The 21109-nt window shown below is 37.7% G+C and overlaps 1 protein-coding gene across 1 annotated transcript in view; it reads left to right on the forward strand.

Annotated features, from left to right (window-relative positions):
* The window catches only part of LOC145984115 (myophilin-like), a 399095-nt gene that overhangs the window by 360918 nt on the left and 17068 nt on the right, over positions 1–21109 (forward strand). Inside the window, exon 6 of the mRNA XM_083117549.1 lies at positions 12104–12290. Within this exon, the coding sequence (XP_082973675.1) occupies positions 12104–12290 (187 nt within the window). The remainder of the gene's footprint in view (positions 1–12103; positions 12291–21109) is intronic.

The raw sequence follows: 21109 nt of genomic DNA on the forward strand, positions 1-21109 counted from the left end.
TAATTCAGTGCTCCAGTTTCTTGTAAAGCCTCTTTTGAATAAGTGCTTATATTTGCTGATTCTTACTTGTTCACCCACCCTGTATTTGGCCTTTCTTGTTGTTGGCTGGTATCTAGGATAATAAACAGTCCTGATCAATTTTTGCTCATCAGATGAAGTTACTTCAGAGGGTTTCATGTTGATTGTGGAATGGACCGAGTTGTTATATTTATGTAGAAGTTCTGGAAGAATATTAATCCATTTATAATTACCTTGAAGTGTAAATTGTTTATACATAAGATTTTTTAGAGTTTTGTTGAATCTCTCTACAATTGAGGCCTTGAGATCACTGTAACTCGAGTAATGTTTTATTGCCTGGCTTTTAATAAATTGTTGGAACACAGAATTATAAAATTCTTTGCCATTATCTGTTTGCAAATAGCGCGGTGATCTTCCACTCTGATTGATGATTGTCCTGATGGCTTCTGTAACACATGTTCCAGTCTTGGATTTGAGTGGTACAGCCCAGGCAAATTTTGAAAATGTATCTATTACAGTGAGTAGATACTTGTAGCCCTTGTTGATTTTGTCTAAGTTTTTCAGCTGTCCACTTGCCATCTCAATCAAGTCGCTCTGCCATAAATCATCTATGCCCTTTGTGACTACTGGCAGTCTCTTATAATTATGTCTGGCCTGTCTGTGTAATTCATCAACAATAATTTTTCTAGACATAATATGTAAACAAGAATATTGCAACTATGGGGTGTTCAGCAGCTGATACTGCAGGATTTTCTAAATATAATTTGTCCCCTATTTGTATTTTAAATTCCAAAGAGCCATCATCTTCAGTATAGGCTGTTTCTAATGTATTGGGATCTGTAAAATCCTCCAATTCTACACTGGTGATTTTCACTTTGTTGTCAGCATTTGTTATTGATAAGGTAGGGTAGTGGTGTGCCTGTGGTTGAAGCCAATATTTGATCTTGATTGGTCTCAATGTGCCCCCAACAAAAAACTGGTAATAAAATTGTGCAGGGGACAGCATATATATTTTGCCACCTGGTGTAAATGGTGAATCATATTCTTTGTTGGGGATGCTGTACAATTCAAGAATTACTGTATGTTTTGGATTCTCGATTATGCCGGTTATTTCTTTTTCTGCTGTGAGCAATCTGCTTGTTACAGATTCAAGGTGCTTATTGATGGTCCTAACAACATCATCATGGCCTGGCTTGATTTTTATGTCCACAACAAGTTTCTTGTATTGTTGCACAATTTCTTGAAGCTGGGTGGCAAAAACAGACAGAGCATTTGCTTGATTGGATTCCATGGTCCCTAGCTGTTGCTTGATATTAGCTACAATTTGTTGCAAATTTTCAATAACTGCCAATTTTGAATTTTGAGCAGTAAGATCATGGACCTGTCTTCTGATATCCTCAAACAGGGCATGCAGTTCATTAATATGTTGATTGGTTGGTAGAGTGGCCACTGTCTGAGTGAGATGTTTGATCTCTGACTGGATATTCTTGATATCTTCTGATTTCAATATGCGATTCACTGCCCTCTTAATATTTTTAAGTTCCTGTGATGTGGGAAGATTTGATACAGTATTTTGCAAAAATTCAAGTGCCAATTTTACATTGTTTAATTCAGAAGCATCAGCCACATTTTGCATAGCATTTTGGAGCAGGGCTATATCTGCCTGAGAGGGTGTGGATTGTTGTAAAATTTCAAGCTTTGTTTGGATATCATCGATCAAGTGATGAAAATGATATAGCTCAGATTCGGTGTTGAGGTTTTCAAGCTTTGTGATCTGTTCCTGGACACTGACAAGTGTGTCTACAATACCAGGCAGGCGGGATTCTAGTACATTTGCCAAATCATTTTGCACTGCTGCTATTGTACCTTCAAGATGGGTTATGGAACTTTGAATTTTTCCAAAATCTTCATATGTTTCAAGTTGCAGCTTAATATTTGCTACACTCCGAGTTATTGCACTTAAAGCATCAGAAGATGGCAAATTGTTCATAAAATTTTCAAGTGTCTCAATTTTTTCTTTAACCTCGGCTATGGCATTGTTCAGGGGGTCCAGATTAGGTATCTGGAGTGATTGAATCTGTTCCTTTAGAGTAGAAATCACTAGATCAAAATCTTCTTGTGATTTTATGCTTTTGACAATTGTTTGGAGCTGTGCCTGGACATTATTTATCTGCTCTTCCAATTGCTGTTTTAATTGCTCAGAGTTGTTAGCCTGGGTCTTAAATTTGGCTTGAAGAGCTGCTACAGCTTCTTCTAAACTTTGAAAATTATCCAATGTTGCCAGATCAGTATATTTCTGAAGCAATAATTTGAGTTCAGAATCAATTTTAAGAAGAGGGTCCATGCATTGTGATTGTAAATTTGTAATTTCTAATTGAAGACTGGCATTGAGTGTGGTCTGTAAAGCTTGTAAATCACTTCTTAATTTCTTGACTCTGACATCAAGCATCAGAATCTCATCACTGTGATCTTCATGTCTTGTATGGCCAAATATATCATTAGGCATTTTTGTTTTAGTGGTTATTTATTATAGAGTATCTGATTCTTAATTCTATAAAAAAGGGTATAAGCTTGTCATATGACCCAGGGACCTCAATATATAAGCAGTCACCAGCAGAAACAGTATAAACAGTGCCAGAAACCATGTTTGAGTGCTTAATTCTATAAATATTTCTCCCTACTGAAATTTTAACATCACCCTCAGGGGTTGTAATAAATTGCAATTGCCCACCTACAGGTAATTGGTAATGATTTAAATTATTGTTAAATATGTATAATGTTTTGCCTGTTTTATCATCATTATCTGTAAATATGCTGTTCAGATGAATAATTAAGAAGCCACTCAGTTTAGACAGCATATCAGAAGAGGGTTGTGGTGTTGGCAGGTCCATAATAGCCTGTTTTTTGAACCCAAATAAGTTCATAGGCATGTTTATTTATTTCAAATCATGCTCTGTAATTGGGCATTGATTTCCATTTTTCAAATCACAATGCCCCCATGGTAGAGTATGTTATGCCACATGATAAAATGCATCTCTTATCATCATGTGGGTCCAGGGCCACTTTTCTTACAATATTGCTAGTCAATAAGTGATCCACACTCTGAATTCTGGATTCTGATGTTTTGATTAAATTCTGGGATTTGAGGCAATTTTCATAATCTTCAAATACAAGCTCTTTTTCAACAGTTACTTTGCCAATACCCTTGGCCTTTTTGGCAACAGCGCCACTACATGTTTTAAAAGTATACACCTTGGCACTTAACCCAGCAAATTTCACAATAACATCACCAAGTGTCTCATCTTTTAACTTGCCAGGCACCTTTTTGTTGTGGGGTTGAATTATTGTATGTTCACTGGTATCAAAATATTTAAACAATTCAGGCTGTGACATATCTTGATAAACATCTTCTGTTTTAATATCAAGAATAAAACTATCCGTGTCCATGTACATCAATTTTATATTATCACCATAAAAAGGTTTCAACACATCATAATACAATGTTAACATATGTAATTTGGCCAATTCCAATATCACAGCCCCTACATAAATAGGTTTATCAAATTTGATCTTTGTTTTTTTCATGTTGAAAAGTGCCATATTTTCATCATAAATTCTTCTATAATTGAAATTAGGCTTTGCAACCAATTTTTTGCTCAGGCTGGGGTCAGTAATTATTTTAACATCGGTATGTTTTCTGACATTTTCAATAGTTTTGCCATACACAGAATTAACCATCAATTTAAACAAGCCCTTATCAAATTGGCTCTTTGCAGATGTTCGAAGCTCTGTATTTGTATCAATGTATGGTTTCAACCATTCTGAGTGCCTGAACCTCAAAACTTTGCCAACTTTGGTCACTTGAACACCATGTTTCATCAGGAACTGGAGGTTTTTGTAATATATGACATAGCCTTGTTTCGGCTCCAGAGTCATCATGAGCTTCTTCTGTTTAGAGCCAGGTAAGCACTGAACCTCGGGAATTGGGGGCAGATCAGAAAATTTATTGTGCAAATCATCAGGAATTGTCAGATCAGCCTCTAAGAAGAGGCCATAGTCACTGTCATCAAAGTCCTTAAGATCTTCAATATTGAAATTTTCAACCCACTCAAGCCCTGCATATGGCAGTTTATCCATCATGGCATAACCATAGAGGCTGTTTGCATCTACATACACTATATAATTTGATGGCCGTGCTGGATCATAATCAGGCATATATTTGTTATTTGCTCTGGCATATCTCTGGGAACATTGCACCATGCCTCCTCTTATACATTTCTCCATAAACAGATACTTATCTTGATCGTGGATCAGATCCAAATGCATGTTAGTGTTCAAAAACGTTGCAGACCATGCTAGGCTCGGGGCACTGAAAAAATATATTGGATCCAGTCTATAATTTTGCATAGAAGATTTTCTGAATGCCTGCAATATATCAGCTAAGAGGGTGACATCAAGTTTTAAATATGCATTGTGATAATCACCAAATGTCTGGCAATTTAAATTGTTCCACATCAATTGGGCATGGTGATAATCTTCATCAGTGATTCCAGATCCTCTGATTTTGCTGTAAAACTCTTCTTGTGGTGGCAGAGAACACTCATCAAATTTAGAAAAATCTGTAACATAGTCATATGGATATACACCCTTCCGCCTAATTAATTTCAGGTCCTGATTTGGAAACAAAGCACTTGTGATTTTGAATTGATCATCAGATAATTGATTTGCCAGTGTAGCCAGGCTAGCAGATAAAATTCTGTAAGAATCAAGAAATCTTATGTGAATAGGAACACCATTAACTTTAATTATCTTGCTAATAGATATATATTTTTCATCATTTTCAGCTAAAATATTTAAATTCTGCTTGTCAAACCCCTCGTACCTGATCAGATGATGGAAATCATAATTGGATGCTCCATGGCAAAATATGGGGACAAATCTTGGTCTCTTGATCTGAATATTGCAGCTATTACACAGGGCCATTTTGAATTTACCATCTGTATGAGAATGGTGTTTCACCTTGATATTTGTATCTGAAAATTCAGAATCACATACCGGGCATTTTTCTGCATTGTTGAAATCTTCAATCTGTTTCTCTGTTAAAGGCAACATGGGTTTTGATTTTAATAAGATGTTAGATGCTATGTCACGGCACTCATTTTCTATTCTATGTGCAAATATTTTGATGGCATCTGGTCCCATGTATAAGTGTGGTTCACTAGCTACACCATCCCGTATAACTATATAACAAAAACTGGAAGGCTCATGTAGCTGGTATGGTGTAATTGAAGATTCTTCAGGATCTGGATTGCAGAATGCAAGAGGTTTGAGGTTTGATTCAAAATCACAGACAATATATGCTGGGTGTTCCGACAGGGCTTCAAACTTTTTGAATTTGCAATTTTCACTTGGATTGGGCATCACCATATGAACAGGTTTATGGTTGCCACAGTATTTCAGATGCTCAATTAACTTGTTTTTAGCAATTTCTGCATTTTCTTCCCGAACCCCATTCACCATTTTTCTACCATCAAAAACAGTTAAACATCTTCTGCACAACTTGAATATTGTCTTAGATTTGTCTAGTTGTTTTCTGACTAAAGCTTCAAGATTATGTATCAGAGTGTAATGATATGTGCCATCCTTTTCAATTAAGAGCAGATCAATCGGAACAGCAGAATCATCATCAAATGTACTGATTCTGAGAGGTTCTATCGAGCAATTGCCAGTGGAACAAATAAATACATTAATAGATAATTGTTTGCCATTGATATGCTTGGCCCTTTTTTCAAATTTATCAATATTCTGAACAGACATTGGATATTCTAAACCCTCCATTGCCTCATCGAAATTGTGTTCATGTTGTTTATAATAAGTTATTCTCTCAGGATTCCTTGAAACTGGAAACAAAGCAGCTAAAATACACCACAAAAAGCATTTCTGGTCGGTATTTTCAATATTGACCACGGCTCTTTTGTTTTTAATATTGGCAGGTAATGGCAGATATGTAGAACCTTGTAATGGGCTGAATTCAGAAATATTAATATATAACTTGTGTGGAGAGCCGCATAGGCTCCATCCAGACTCTTTTGCTGCAAATTCAGAGTGTTTAATATTCAATTTATTTATCAAATTGCTTATTATTGTGTCCAAATTTGCATTTGAATATACCGATACAGTTTCTGTTATGTGGGGCTGTGTAAATTTTGTGCCATTTGGTTTCTTATATTGTGTAAACAATTTAAGGGACAGTTTATAAGAGCCATTTTGTGCATTTAGAATTGCCTGCAGATCAGAATTTACACTGTTCAAAAAAGTCTTAATTCCACATCTTGGCTCTGATACAAACCGGTGATCTCTTAATTGGCCATTAAAACTGCTATGGATGGGTGCATAGCATGGCTGCTTTGCTGCTCTAGCATTAACAGGTGCTTCATGCTTTCTTTTCAGACCAGATGTAGATGGTTGTGAGGGCAATGTTGATAACTGTGCAGAGCAAGTATCTTTATGTTTATATGTGAAGTATTGCATGTTATATTTTTTATGGCATTTGGGGCATATTTTTGTGGGAGTTCTGTATTTGTCCGGGTTACAAATCTTTTGGTGCTTGGCCCAATTGGGGCTGGATATATTCTTATTGCATTGATTACAATATTTTTGACTTGGCATTTTTGTTGTTGTTTATTATATACAATTTCCTGGGTTTCAAATCAAAACTCTATGCTGGATAAAAAATATCAGCTGGGTTCAGCACTGTGCTTTGTATATTTTGTGTGTGTGTGTGTGTGTGTGTGTGTATGTGTATGTGTATGTGTGTTAATATTTTTTGGCTTTGGTATTTATATAAAATTTCTTGGGGTCCAAATCAAAAACTCTATGCTTATCTTATGACAGGTTGTAAAGCCAATAGCCTACAAGTGGAAAAAAAGAATAAATATTCATTCACACTGACCTAGCACAAATGCCTGCACGGACATGCATGTCTAGAATGGCAATAACCTTGTTATGTATTGATTTTTGTATAACAGGCTGGGACAGATATAAGCCTGACCCCCTAAATATGAGTGGATTACAATAAACAAGCTGGATGTCAGGCAAAATATTGTTCAATATACCAGAAATATGATATTAAAACAAACAGGCCTGTAAGTATGAGAAGCACTGTAACAACACATCTGTTCTTCTCAACCACTCTCACAATAGTGGCTGATGCAATTGTTTGCACGCAAAGCTTCATTACTTGGGAAGCAAAAATCAATACATAACAAAATCATTGCCATTCTAGAGGGGCTCTGCATATAGATAAAAAAATTGAACCTGGCATCCAATTAAACTTAAACCTGAAGTAAATATGTATATGTAGGTATGGGTTTTAGCTTAATTTCAGGTATAGCCAAAAAATATCAATTTTTGACAAGTTTATGGACAAAAATCCGGCTGATGCAATTTTTGTAAGTATAGCCAAATCTGCTTGAGGGGGGTTCATACTTTCTCAGGAAATATTTGAGGGCATTTTTACAAAAATCTTGGATTAGACGGGGTTCCACACTTGAGCAAAAAGCTCATATGGGCATGTTGAGCTTGTTTTAAGTATAGCCAAATCTGCTTGAGGGGGGTTCATACTTTCTTGAGTTTATAATACCACAAATACAACTACTCACAATGCTTACAATGGGATTAGAATGAGCCCCCCTCCCGCCAGACATTGCAAAGTGATGTACGGTAGTTTAGCTTTTGAAGTGTTCTGGGATGTATGCTGACGTATTTTCTACTTGTCCTTAATTATCTCCCTTCTACAAAATACTTTGTCGACTGGCAACTCCGATTCATTCGTCCACAAGAACGCGTGGTTTTTGGGCATAGCGGGACCGGACACAACGTACCGTGGGAGGTTGACTTTTGCTTTCTTCTGTTGTGTGTTTCATTCATATTAATTACATTACAGGATCTCTATTGTTTGTCGGTGCTGTGAAGTGATAAAATAGGGGGACCGGGAGTTATTGATGACATACTGGAGAAGGGATTTTCGGAATTTACGAAAAAAATGTAAACAATCCGAAATGGAAGGTCTGTTCCTGATTTGGAAAAAAATTTTCAGGCAGGAGTTGTGAAGGATGGTAAGCAGTTTATTAGGCATTTTGATTTTTGAGAAGAAAAAAAAATATCTCTACAGAGTGATTGACTGAGTAGAAAAACAGTGAAACTTTGTTGTTGGCCTTATTCGTTGGTTTCCTCTGCGAAAGATGTTGTGAAATAGTAGAGGATACTGAGATTTATCAAATTTATTACATGAAATTTGAAAGGACGGAAAATGATTGAGCCATTTCCTTCCCATTCAATGTTCATCGCACTGCATGAAGGAAATAATCAAAGTTGAATTGTTGGACTCTACGTACCTACTATCAGAATATATTTGCGAATATAAAACATCATACATATATTTTACCTTGTTACATTTGGATATTGATACAACGATGAGAAATTTCCCATTATAAAATTGTAGAAAAAGTTATTTTCTGAATAACATGATGGCCCGGGAGGGGGGGGGGGTTCTGGCCCCCATAATTCATTTCGGTTGGCCCATGTTGCGTACCCTAGTTTAAATGTCACCGCACGCCACTGATATTTTTGTTGTCAGAACTAGTAATTGTAATTTCAATTTTTCAAATATTAACTCAAGTGTGTATACTCTTAGATTTTTTTTGTGGATACAAAGAATTTTATTTCCTAAACAGTATACAAGATATGGTTACATAGAACGATTATTATTTTATGTATACAGATAAAAGTAGTCAAGCTACTTTCGGAGGTATGTGCTTATGCCCTGGTACCTGAAAATTAACCCAGGGTGTCAGTTCCGTGAATTTTTTACGGATTCCCCCGCTTTTCTTTGATTCATCCTTGATTTCCATTATTTTTTTAATTACAATAATTCACTGTGACATTGGCAAGAATGTCCCAGTGTGAAGAACCAAATTTGTTCAGTTTTCCTGAACAAAGTTGGTTTCACATCATTCTACAAGGTAAGAAGATTAAGATAAAGGTTAGAAATAGTAGGAAGTAAATAAGTGTTAGTGTTTAACATTAATATTATTTATGATCACAGATACGAAATTACATAAGTGTGTAATTGGGTGGGTAATGTTTTCTTAGGATAAGTTTTATTGTGTGTCGTGTGCATTAGTGTTGATGGATGAGATGAGGAATGGACATTAACACGATTCTATGAATGTTAAGCAGGGTCTATGTTCTAGTATGTTATGTTTGAGATAGTGAGAGTATTATTGGCTTTGAGATGTACGTATTAATAGTAGGAAGAGATATGAAAGAACGAGTGGTACCTGATGCAAGGAGACTTGCGGGAGACCAGCAAGAGTTGGTCGGACTGGGATGAACATCGGTACGATGGTTGGTGCCCGGGACATCATCAGGAAGGGAAGAAGTAGGGAGGGATTTCCTGGGAAGTATCGGGTACATTAGTACGTTCGGTAGTGGAAATATAGAGAATTGTCAAGAATCAGTGAGAGAAGTTTGCAGTGTGTTTAGTAACGAGAATAAAGAAGGGGGTGTAAGATTACAATTTAAGAAAGAAACGAAAAAGAAAAATCTGGGTTAAATTCGGTTGGTTCCTAGGTCGAGTCCTTGCAGTGTTATCCTTTGCCTTTCTCTGGGGAGGCGTAACCTTTTTTCGTTTTGGCGTATCACTGTCTTGTGTATTAGTGTCTCCTTCTTGATGTTCCTGTGGGAGGTTCTGCTTCATTATCCTCTTGGTGATCTTAGTCCTAAGGAGGGATGTCCTGTTGTTGAGTTTGTCGAAGGTGGATTCTTTGTGATCTTCTGGGGGGTATATTACATTCCAGAGGTAGGGGTTGAATGGGGAGGTGAGTGATGCCGGATTTGAAGAGGGAATGTTCCTCTTTCGACACCAGGTTTGTTAAGTCGTTTAGTGACGTAAAGTGCTCGGGATTTCTTATTAACTGGTACGTGTTGAAGCTTGGTAGCTTTTGTCTTAAATCTTCGATTTGTTTGTTTGATGTCTGGCAAAAGAAGGCTTTATGTTCCAGTGTGTCCATCTCGGTTTTACATTTCAGGCATTTATCAGTCTGTCTGAGGTTGTGCTTATTTAGGTGTTGACCGTAGGGACCGTGTCCCGTTAGGAAATGTATGAGACCTCTCGTGGGATGGAAATGGTCCATCGAAAGTCGTTCTTTTATGTTTGGAAGGAAGCTGTGAAGTCTCCTTCCTTGCGTAGCTTGTGTCCATTCCTGTTGCCAGACGCTAAACAAGTGGTTGTACATTTCTGGTACCGTGGCAGGGCGTATTCCAATTAGTTTATAGATTTCGTCCTCTTGTCCATTTCTAAAGTAATACTTTGATGCTCTAGTTTTAATAACGATTTCAATAGGCTGTAGGCCCGCAATCATGAGAAGAGCCAGGGTTGAGGTTGTTCTGAATGCACCCGTTAGGTGAAGTATCACTTTGCATTGTGAAGATCTCAATCTGTTTTTAATGTACTGTTTACTGGTTTCCATGGCCCACAGGGGCTAGCCATAGGAAATAATAGAATTATATATGGTAATGAGATATGTTTTTATGTGTGATAGTGGAAGGTTGTAGTTTGCTGAACTCAATGTGGCTAGACTGTTTATAGTTGTTTCGGCCTGGGTTGTTGCCAGGGCTATGTGTCTGTTAAAAAAACATCTTCTCTTGAAGAGTAATACCAAGGTATTTAGCTTCTCTTACTCTTTTTAAGTTTCTTTCTCTGAGTTTGATTTGAGGGTTTCTTTGTAACTTCCCCTTAAGGATAATATAATGAGTCTTTTCCGAAGCTATTTTGAGTTTAGCATGATCACACCAATTGGATAGCATATTGATTGCAGTAGATGCGTTATCTTCGATTTCCCTTCTTGAGTTACCGGAAGTGAGCATGATAATGTCATCCGCATAAGCTATGATCTGGTCTATGTCTGGATGGTCTTGTAGTTTCATAAGCGCAGGCTCCAAGTTAGTATTCCAAAGCTCGGGTCCCAGATTGGAACCCTGAGGACAACCTTTTGACGTGATCTTACTCATTTTGTAGATCCGGATATTTGATGCTAACTTTTCTGTTAGAGAAATAACTTTTCATAAAATAACTCTTAGATCTCTACTAATGCTTAAAAAAAATTTCCCCCCTTCCCCCACACAAAATGGAAAGAAATGGGTCTTTATGCTTTGCTTAGCTTTGGCCCCCTCCAAATATCTGAAGAAATCTGCGCCTATGGCTCAAGTCCCTCTTATTCATGTGCTAGATGTATTTTCGAGGTAAAACAACCTCCTAGATTGAATTTAGATGGGAAATCCCTCAATACTATGTGACATATTTTCGTGTTCCACCTCTTCACGTGTCCACATGTTCCATGGCGACCCATTACAACACACATACAAATTTTGAAAGACATGGGAAATGCAGGTTGTGCACCAGTAGTGTTCATATTGGATATGTCAAATATGGTGTTGGACTTCGCATTCCATGTTTTATATGTTTCCATGACAAGTGAATATTCAGCAGTGATATATGATATGTGAATATTGTAATAATTATGTACTAAATAGTTACCTGAGCATGTTTAGCTCAGAGAATGTGAGATTAATGTACAATGGATCCATGATATTTGTATTTTTTAAAAGAAATAATCATATTTTTAAAGTAATTTTAAGGTTAATTAAAAATTTCCAAGTTTTCAAAAAATAATCAATTTGTAGGGGTGAAGGCATGGCGTTACCATATGGTAAAGGGGCATAACTCAAAAAGGGAGAATGGAAATTTTATAAATATGATTCAAAAAGGCTTACTCGTGAATAACAATTGATATTAGACTAAAAATAAGAAGAAAGTTGACACAATATAATTCATGTGTTTAAGGGTTAATGATAATTTTCTTTGCATGAGTGACACATATCTATCTAAAATGTGCTCTTGCAGTAATGATTTTAATGTCTGAGGCCCTCTACTAGCTAGGTATTAAAGAGTTATTTTTTTAAAAGATTAAGTGTTTAGCATATGTTATACAAGGAACAATGTGTATGCCATTTATATTTACAGGCACAAAAGAAGCATTTTGATGGCCCCACATTGGGTGTTAAAGTGGCAGATGAAAACAAACGAGTATTTACACCAGAACAACTGGCAGAGAGCAACAAGATCATTGGCTTGCAATATGGAAGCAACAGAGGTGCAAGTCAGTCAGGAATGACAGCTTTTGGAAATACTCGCCAAATTTTACCTGATGGTAATTATTCATACTGATAAATGCAGTATCTATAGTGTAGACATGCAGACATGTGCTTTAGAAGTAATGTACAAGGTTATCAAGGTATTTGCATGCAAACATAATTGGCTATTATCCATTTGTTTGTGTATATCTACATATTCATTCTGAAAATATATTTTGAGATAATTTTTTGCTCCTTTTGTCAATGGTGGGGGTCTGTGAATTAATTTGACTGACTTGTGAATTATTATTGAAGCTTCAGCTCTATTGCTGTACTATTTTATGTTACCTTTAAGGTAATAATCTCCCCCACCTCCACTCTCCCTATAGTGGACTCAACACTGAGATAACTTATTTAATTTAGGATTGGGGGGGGGCACTTTGTAGGCTGCTTCTTTGATTTTCCTTTGCTTCCAATTTGGTTTGTGTATAGTATTATTAGATTGCTTGACTGTATTCTGTGGAAATTCTTCCATGCATGTTCTGCTACTTTAAACCTTTGTGTAACTCGTTTTCACAAGTGTTTTTTGTGTACACCTATCCATCCTCCTTTCCAGAGGGAATCCAGATTCTCCCATGTAAGCTCTTCCCCATTTATATGGTATGTTGTATATGCAATTCTTATTGGCCTGTGTGGGGTTTTCTGCCTTAGTGTTGACTTTTTCTTCCTGTTTTGTTGAAATTTGGAAACAATTATACATATCTCCTCCCATAGTCCTGAGAGCCTCTGGCTCCAGTATTCAGACTTTGCTTTATTTTATTATTATATTTATTTATTTATTTGTTTATTTATTTACTTGGCTGAAACTTATGATGTGTTCCTGTTCTTGTCTCAGTGCTCCTGATTCTTAAGATTAAGCAGTAGATTTAAGTGTTCCTTGTACTCCTGAAAACAGAGCACTCACTCATAGTACCAGCAAGACTTAAATATGAATTAGATATGTAGATATTATATTTGTAATATGGCAACATGAAAAGCATACACTATCATATTTCCTCATATGAATTGCGCATCCAGCCATCAGTTAGGTTAAATGTGGAAATAATGAACACCTTCCATTCTTAGATACCTAGATGGCATTCTGAAAATAAAATTGACATGTGCAGGAAGCCAACATACACTGGAAGATACTTGCAATCCACTCAAGTTACACTAGTAACACTAAAACATTAAAAATGCTGACCAAGGCAAACTTTTGTACCGTGCGTTCATTTCGATCTGCAGCCGAGAGATCGGGAGAAGCGTGGCGGGCGGCGCTCACGGAGATGCCGACATTTGCGGCCTGTAATGCCCGCTTATTTTTATGGACTATTACAGACATTTATATAAATATTGCAAAACGAGCACTAACCTGTGTTATAACACGCAAAAGTTCTGTAATTCATCACACAAATAAATACGCTTTAGAAACGATGTTAAGAGCCACAGATAATAAAACATTTTAATCATAGTTTTGACCAGTAACGTCCTGCTTAAGTTTATATCCTTGAAAAAGTTTTGTATCGATGGGGATCGTTTGGAGGTTTCGAATGTGCAACACTGTATCAAGATTACGCTGCAGACGAAACCGTCAAAAGTCAATGGTTTTCGTGAGCTTCCTTGCAATCCGAAATCTCCGAGCTGGAGTTTTTGTTCCTTCACGACTAGATTAAGACAGAGCTCTGAATATAGTGGCGAGCAGATGTATACCAAGAGCGTGTTAATTTCGTACTGTGCGCAAGAGTGTTGTTATTCTTGGTTACTTGTCGTTACTTGTGTTGTTGCAGTGTGTGTGTGTGTTGTGTCAGTGAGACGATTGGAATGCCAGCTCAAGTTTCACTTTAGAACAAAGAATTTTTCTGTATGACACTTACGTGAAAACAGACTCGTGTCGGGAAGTGTGTAGGCAATTTGTACATAAATTCCCAAGCGTTTCACCTCCACATAGAGATACGGTTAGACATCTTGTCCTTAAATTACGATAAACTGGATCGTTAAATTTTAAAACACCTAAGCAAAAACTAGTGATTCTAACCGAAGCAAAACTCGATGAAATTGGTGCAGCGTTAGAACGTTCTCCAAACAAACCTCTACGCCGTGTTTCACAGGAGATGGGCATGTCAAAATCATCAGCACATACAGCCACTAAGGTACAAAAATTAAAACCGTACTCTTATAACAAAGGTTAGTGCTCGTTTTGCAATATTTATATAAATGTCTGCATATGTCCATAAAATTAAGCGGGCATTACAGGCCGCAAATGTCGGCATCTCCGTCAGCGCCGCCCGCCACGCTTCTCCCGATCTCTCGGCCGAAGATCGAAATGAACGCACGGTAGTATAAAAAATATACATAAAAACGTAACTTTCCACCCTCTAACAGGGTCTTCTTCAGACGAATATTCACAATAAATTGATGAAAGATACAACCATCATCTTATATATACACTCCCAGTACAGGGTCCATACACAAAAGAACATGAAGGCACCAGTCCTTATCTTTGGACATTTCCTGTCAGGAATTCTTTAGTGTGGAAACTCCTGACAGGTAATTGACACTACCTGACAGGTGTTCCAATTTGGTTTGTGTGCAGGTAGTGTCAATTACCTGTCAGGAGATTCCACACTCAGGAATTCCTGACAGGAAATGTCTAAAGATAAGGACTGGTGCCTTTGTGTTCTTTTGTGTATGGACCCTGTACTGGGAGTGTATATATAAGATGATGGTTGTATCTTTCATCAATTTATTATGAATATTCGTCTGAAGAAGATCCTGTTAGAGGGTGGAAACGTTACATTTTTATGTATATTTTTTATACTATAAAAGTTTGCCTTGGTCAGCATTTTTAATGTTTTATTAACATGGAAACAAGGCCTAACAGTGTTACCATAGTAACACTACTATTAGTTACACTAATCTCTATGCACATTACAGCTTGCATCATTTTTGCTGTGATAGTTTTCATAACTTCACAAAATATTATATTCTTTAATTCATCTTCAGCTGCAATAATGTTAAAAAATCAAGCAAATAAAAATAAATGAAATATAATACCATAATAAAATTTTCTTACCAGTCATGACTAAAAATATATCATAATATCCATTCACAATCAGCAACTAAATGCAATGTTTATTACATATATACATTCTGTGAAGGACATTCTAATATCTTGAGTTAAATTTTTTGGGCACAAAGATTTTAAACATTTTCCTGCAATGTTGCAAATTCTTACACATATGGACTTCAGAATTTTCAAAGTGGGCAGTATTTTGGCTGTAAGCTGCATAACGTATGTGTGTGTGTGTGTGTGTGTGTGTGCGCGTGTGTTTACAAGGAAATAGTGGCACAACGGCCAACCATATGACCGTGGCGAAGGGTGTTCCACAAAGAATTGGGGCATGCTCTATTCAAAAAGGCACATGGCAGATGTGTGAAGTTGATGTGCAAGGGATTCTCCAAAGGAAGCAAATGGGTTTGTTGAAGTCACGGGGATAGGGAAGGGTTTAGTGAGATGTGTTATCCATGGAAAGTAATATGTGAAGACTGACAACCAAGAAGAAAGTGAATATCCATAGTGGACATCACCATTACGTAGAAAAACAAAGATGGTGGTGATGCTGTGCTAGGTTGCATATGTGTCGACATGTTCACTGTGTGCATAGTGGAGGTGCCGAGGAACCACATCAAAGACGATTTTCAAACTCTTTGCCATTTACTTCCATGCAGAGATGACAACGCCGGATCAACGATTGTCTAGTGCGAGCAAACAACCCCACAGTGTCTGCTATCGTCGCTGCAGCGACATTAATGTGTGCAACAAGATCCTCAGCTGACACGACAGGTGTTTCGTATACGAGGCGTTTCATCTCTCCCCATAGAAAGAATTTCAGGGGAGACATGTCCAGCGATCTTGCTGGCCATGGCCCAGGCCCACCTCTACCAATACACCGATTGTGGAACAGGCGATTGACGAAGTGACACACATTTGGTCGAAATATGGTGGTGCACCATTGTGTTGGAACCATAGTCCTTGCCTCAGTGCCAAGGGCACATCCTCCAACAGTTCAGGCAAAACATCACGAAGAAATGCATGATATGTGCCACCACACAGGCAAACAGGGAAAATGTATGGCCCAATCAAATGGTCATGCACTATCCCACACCACACATTAACGATAAACCTGTGCTGATTGTGTGCCATGAGAATTGCATGTGGATTTGCAAAATCCCAAACGTGACTGTTTTTACTATTGAACATGCCCGTTTTGATTGCTTCATCCACAACACTGTGTTCGCAAGACTTGGGATAGATTCCATCTGATGCAGAAACCATTGGCAAAACACCACACATGGGCCAAAGTCCTGAGGTACAAGGTCTTGTACCTTTTGGAGTTTGAAAGGGTACATCCCCTCTTCGGACAGGACGTGCCACACATTAACATGGGAGGTGTTGTGGGCACTGGCTATAGAGCATGCACATACTGGTGTCAGGACGATCCCTGACAACATATAACACCGCATCCACAAACTGATCTGTGCGCACACTTTGTCATGGAGCATACGGAGAGCCAGCTGAAGAGAATTTCTGTCCCCAGGTGAGCGAAGCTTGCACTGGCATGTTTGCCACTGTGTCTGACTGATATGTTTGCCATGGTCAGAAGAGAACCAAGAGAATCGACTCCCGTGTTGATTCAACAATGCCTCACGGGAGGTATAACAAAACGGATTTCAGTTTAAATGTGTAAACTAACTATTAAGTTCACAAACAAGATGGTTTAATGCTGGATATTACTTTAATTAGAAGCAGCAAAGTGAAAGATAAAAGAGGAATATCTGACAACCCTAGATCCGCAGCAGCCGCCACCTTCCTGGTACGTTGGTCCCCTCTTGACCATAATGTTAAAGCATACGCGTAATACTTTGTGTTGTGATTTTTTTTTAAAAATGTGACCTTTTCCTTTGAATGAGTTGCTTGATATGCTTTTCAAAATGTGTGCAGATATCGTGATAATGAGTAATATTCACAAATGCATTTGCATTTGCAAATGCAAATGCTGTCTTATGAATTTCCTTCAAATGATTCTTTAGTGAAATAAAAATAATAACAACAAAAATATGACATTCGGCGGACTAAAATATAGCTACAGCTTATTGTAAAGTATGGTTAAAAGCAGTAACCACAGTGCAGTCAGGGGGCATTGCCCCCTTAGATGAAAATAAATTATAGGGGGAACAGGCAAGAGGGAGCAAACATTGAAGGAAGAGGTAGGAATAACAAAATGTAAGAGTATTCCGATGAAAGAGAATATTCCAGATGAAATTAGTTTTAGAGAAAACTGACGCCGAATACCGACTGTCATCTTGAAATCATACAACTGTCTTTTTCATGTGACTACATGCTACATGCACATGCACATGCTACATGCAAGCATTTTATCTTTCTCTTCATCGCTTTTACTTATATATGATTCCTACTATTTCATATGTAATTTCTAAGTGTGTGGTAGTACAGTCACGGACACTTGTGGGTTGTAATGGCCGAATTTACTTTCAATGGAATCGTTACATTGCAGATGTGTTTGTGACTGTACATGATTGCAATTCAGATTTCATATTTGCGTATTTTGCTTTCTGGTAGGCAATTCTTTATTTTTCATTACATTTCTTTGCCTTTAAATAGAATTGTGTATGCATGCTTACTGATTTTTATCCGCCACTAGAGATACTGGCACTCATTCCCCAAGGGCATCTGAAGAGGGGGGGGGGGGCAAATAAGGGTAAATTTCCCCTGTTGAATTCAAAATTTACACTTATAAGTCTGTCTAAATTATCAATTTTTACCAAAAATCTGATAATTTGTTTTTGCTCGGTACGCTCGACCTTTCATGTTTGTTGGAGTCACTAGTACTAGGTTTGCCCAATTCGTCAAGTTCACGTCCTTCCACTTGTACGTATTCAACAGCAAACATGTGATGGTAACCTAATGCGCGGTGATGCTGATATAGCAGTACGTGAAGCATGAATGGCAGCGACTGGTGCTTTCCTGCCGGAAGAAAACTACTGAGTTAGTGCCCCCTAGCGAGAAATGCCAAAGTCAAGGTCACGCTTCACCCTTTCTGCATGCGGGTACATACAAATATCAACAACACAACGTCGTGACCAAAAACATCGCCCACATTACATTGCTCTGGTCGCACATGCTAATCACTCCATAAAACCCTTCCCCACCCCCATGACTTCAACAGACCCATTCACTTCCTTTGAGCAATCCCTTGCGCATCAACTTCACATATCTGCCATGTGCTTTTTTGAATAGAGCATGCCACATTTCTTTGTGGATCGCCCTTCGCCGCGGTCATATGGTTGGCCGTTGTACCACTATTTCCTTATAAACATAATTCTCCCACTTTTTCCCACTTCAATAAATCCGAATGGGTGTCGTTTTTGGCATTTTGTCACATGAACTTCTGTGTTTTTTTTTTTCACTTCTGGAATCACCTCCCACGCATTGGAAACAAACTTTAGAAACACCCTGTATATATCAATGAGATCATAATCACTGAAGGGAGGGAGGGCAAGCACCACTTGCATAGGCTTTCCAAAAGTAGAACATTTTCATGTAACTGATGCTTACTGCATATTCTATGAAAGGATAGGTGTTCTTAAAATGTATAGCCACAAATCCCCTTCTTACACTTTGTTTTTTTTTAAATTTATTTTATTGTTTTTTTTTTTTATTATTATTGCACTGGTGCTCCACCAAAGAGAACACAGTTCTCTGCTTATTCCTGGGCCTATGCTTGCAGCATACCCCTCATGGACTTGAATCGTTTTGCACGTTTCAAATAGTAAAATTCCAGGGCAAGAGAGAGAGAGAGAGAGAGAGAGAGAACTGAAAAGGGATGACGAATTCACTTTCATCGTCTGAGAGGAATTGTCAACTATACAATATAGTTCATATTTGTGCCATTTGTCTTAGTCATGCATGGAACCATAAATATTGTTGATCCCTTGATTTCTGCAGCTGTTTTTCATGCTTTTTGTCAAGTCCATTGGTTTCTGTATCTGTACTTGGAAAACTAATCAATGTTAAAACATTTTGTATTATCAGAATAAAAAGAAACGGGCCTCCTCTTACAGAATGGAGTTGCAAGTGGAGATGGAAACACTTGCTTGCAGCTTCAATGCTCAAACAGCATGCAACACTGGGCGAGGGGGGAGGGGAGCTGCAGAGCTATCAAGGTCGCCAGCACCTAAAGAGAACAAGCAGTGTGAGTCACGAGTCTTCAAGGAACTGACATAGTGTTTCGTTCTTTGGCCATTTGACCTCAGAAAAGAGATTTGTTGTCATTTTGAGCTCACAAAGAATGAGCTTCTGAGATGACGATTTATTCACAAAATATATATTTCCTCCATTAATGCATATTGGTTGTTTCTTCTTTTCTTGTTATTGTGGTTATTGTAAAACAAATGTATAAAGAAAAACGAGCAAAGATTGTCATTGTTTGTGTCGTAGCGATGTGATATTTTTAAGAACATTTTCTACTTTTCTTGGTTAATTTCAACGATGAGGACAAATGATGGAGTGACAAACTAAGTGAACAAATAACACAAGATTTTCAAATATTATTCAAGGTTCATAGAGTAGTGTGCTAACCACTCGACCATGGTGGCCCTCAATAGTGAAATAATAATTAGTGTTTAGGCAGATTAATAATCCACACCAACCACAAACAACAATTCCATCTGTATTGTAAGAGATATGGTTCCACCATAAGAATTGAACGTGTTCCTCCTGCCCTCATTAATATCTTTGGTCATAATAGTTTGACATTATCATTCTGCAACACACAACTTCGACTCAGCACAACATGGACATTCCCCTGCCTGTGCCCTTTCTCTCTACTCCAGTTATATTAAGTTTGCCTTCTTGCCTCTTGAGTTTATCATGTCGACGAGGATGAATAAGCAACTGATGACATGGATGGGATTGGACAAACACAGAGATACCTCCGTGCCTGAGTCATGGCTCAAAATTAAGACCTCTGGCTTTAAAGCACATTACGCTCTGCCACATGTTACCTTTCATCTTCACAGTTACCATTATTGTTAAGAGGTAAAAAACGACATTACTCAAGCAAATTGTATAAACACACACACACACAAAGCATTGACATGTATGTGTTGTATGAAAATGAGCCAGTTTCATTTGTTTGTTGAAATTTTTACAGAAAGATATTACATGGAATACAATACAGAGCAGGGTATTCTACAAAAATAATGTAAATATATACTGCGTGTGTACGTCACACATTTTCTGTGGACTGAGCAGTGATTGAGTATGAGTTTTTAAGTACACATTTTTGCACAGAAAGGTCGCAACTGGACCTACAGTTTAAAGTGTGATCTGAACCACTATGCACTTCCACCAAGTGTATCGAATCCCTGACTGGGCAATGTTGTGATCGTGCATAACATGATGCTCATTGAGTGGTCGACTTTTGATCTCGCCACTGAAGTTCCCGGGTTTGTGTTTTGGTCCAAGCAATGGTGTCCCTTGCTAGCATCCCTTCATCAATTTCATCTATCGTCACTCATTCTCATCGTCATGACTAGCCAAAGTAGTTTGAAGGACCACTGTTAAGAAATGCGAGATGTTGTGCAAACTATACCTGCGAGGCACTTGTAGTGTGAAAGAGAAAATATATACATATTCAATTCAACTTAAAATTCTACACTAAAACCAACATGGTTATTAATGCTACATAATTATTGCCCACCCCCACACACACACACCACCAAACACAAGGTTTTCTCATGAACCACAGACAAAATTTGGCATCATGTAAATCAC

Source organism: Lepisma saccharinum, chromosome 2 (genome assembly GCF_977018435.1).
Source record: "Lepisma saccharinum chromosome 2, izLepSacc3.1, whole genome shotgun sequence".
NCBI lineage: Eukaryota > Metazoa > Arthropoda > Insecta > Zygentoma > Lepismatidae > Lepisma > Lepisma saccharinum.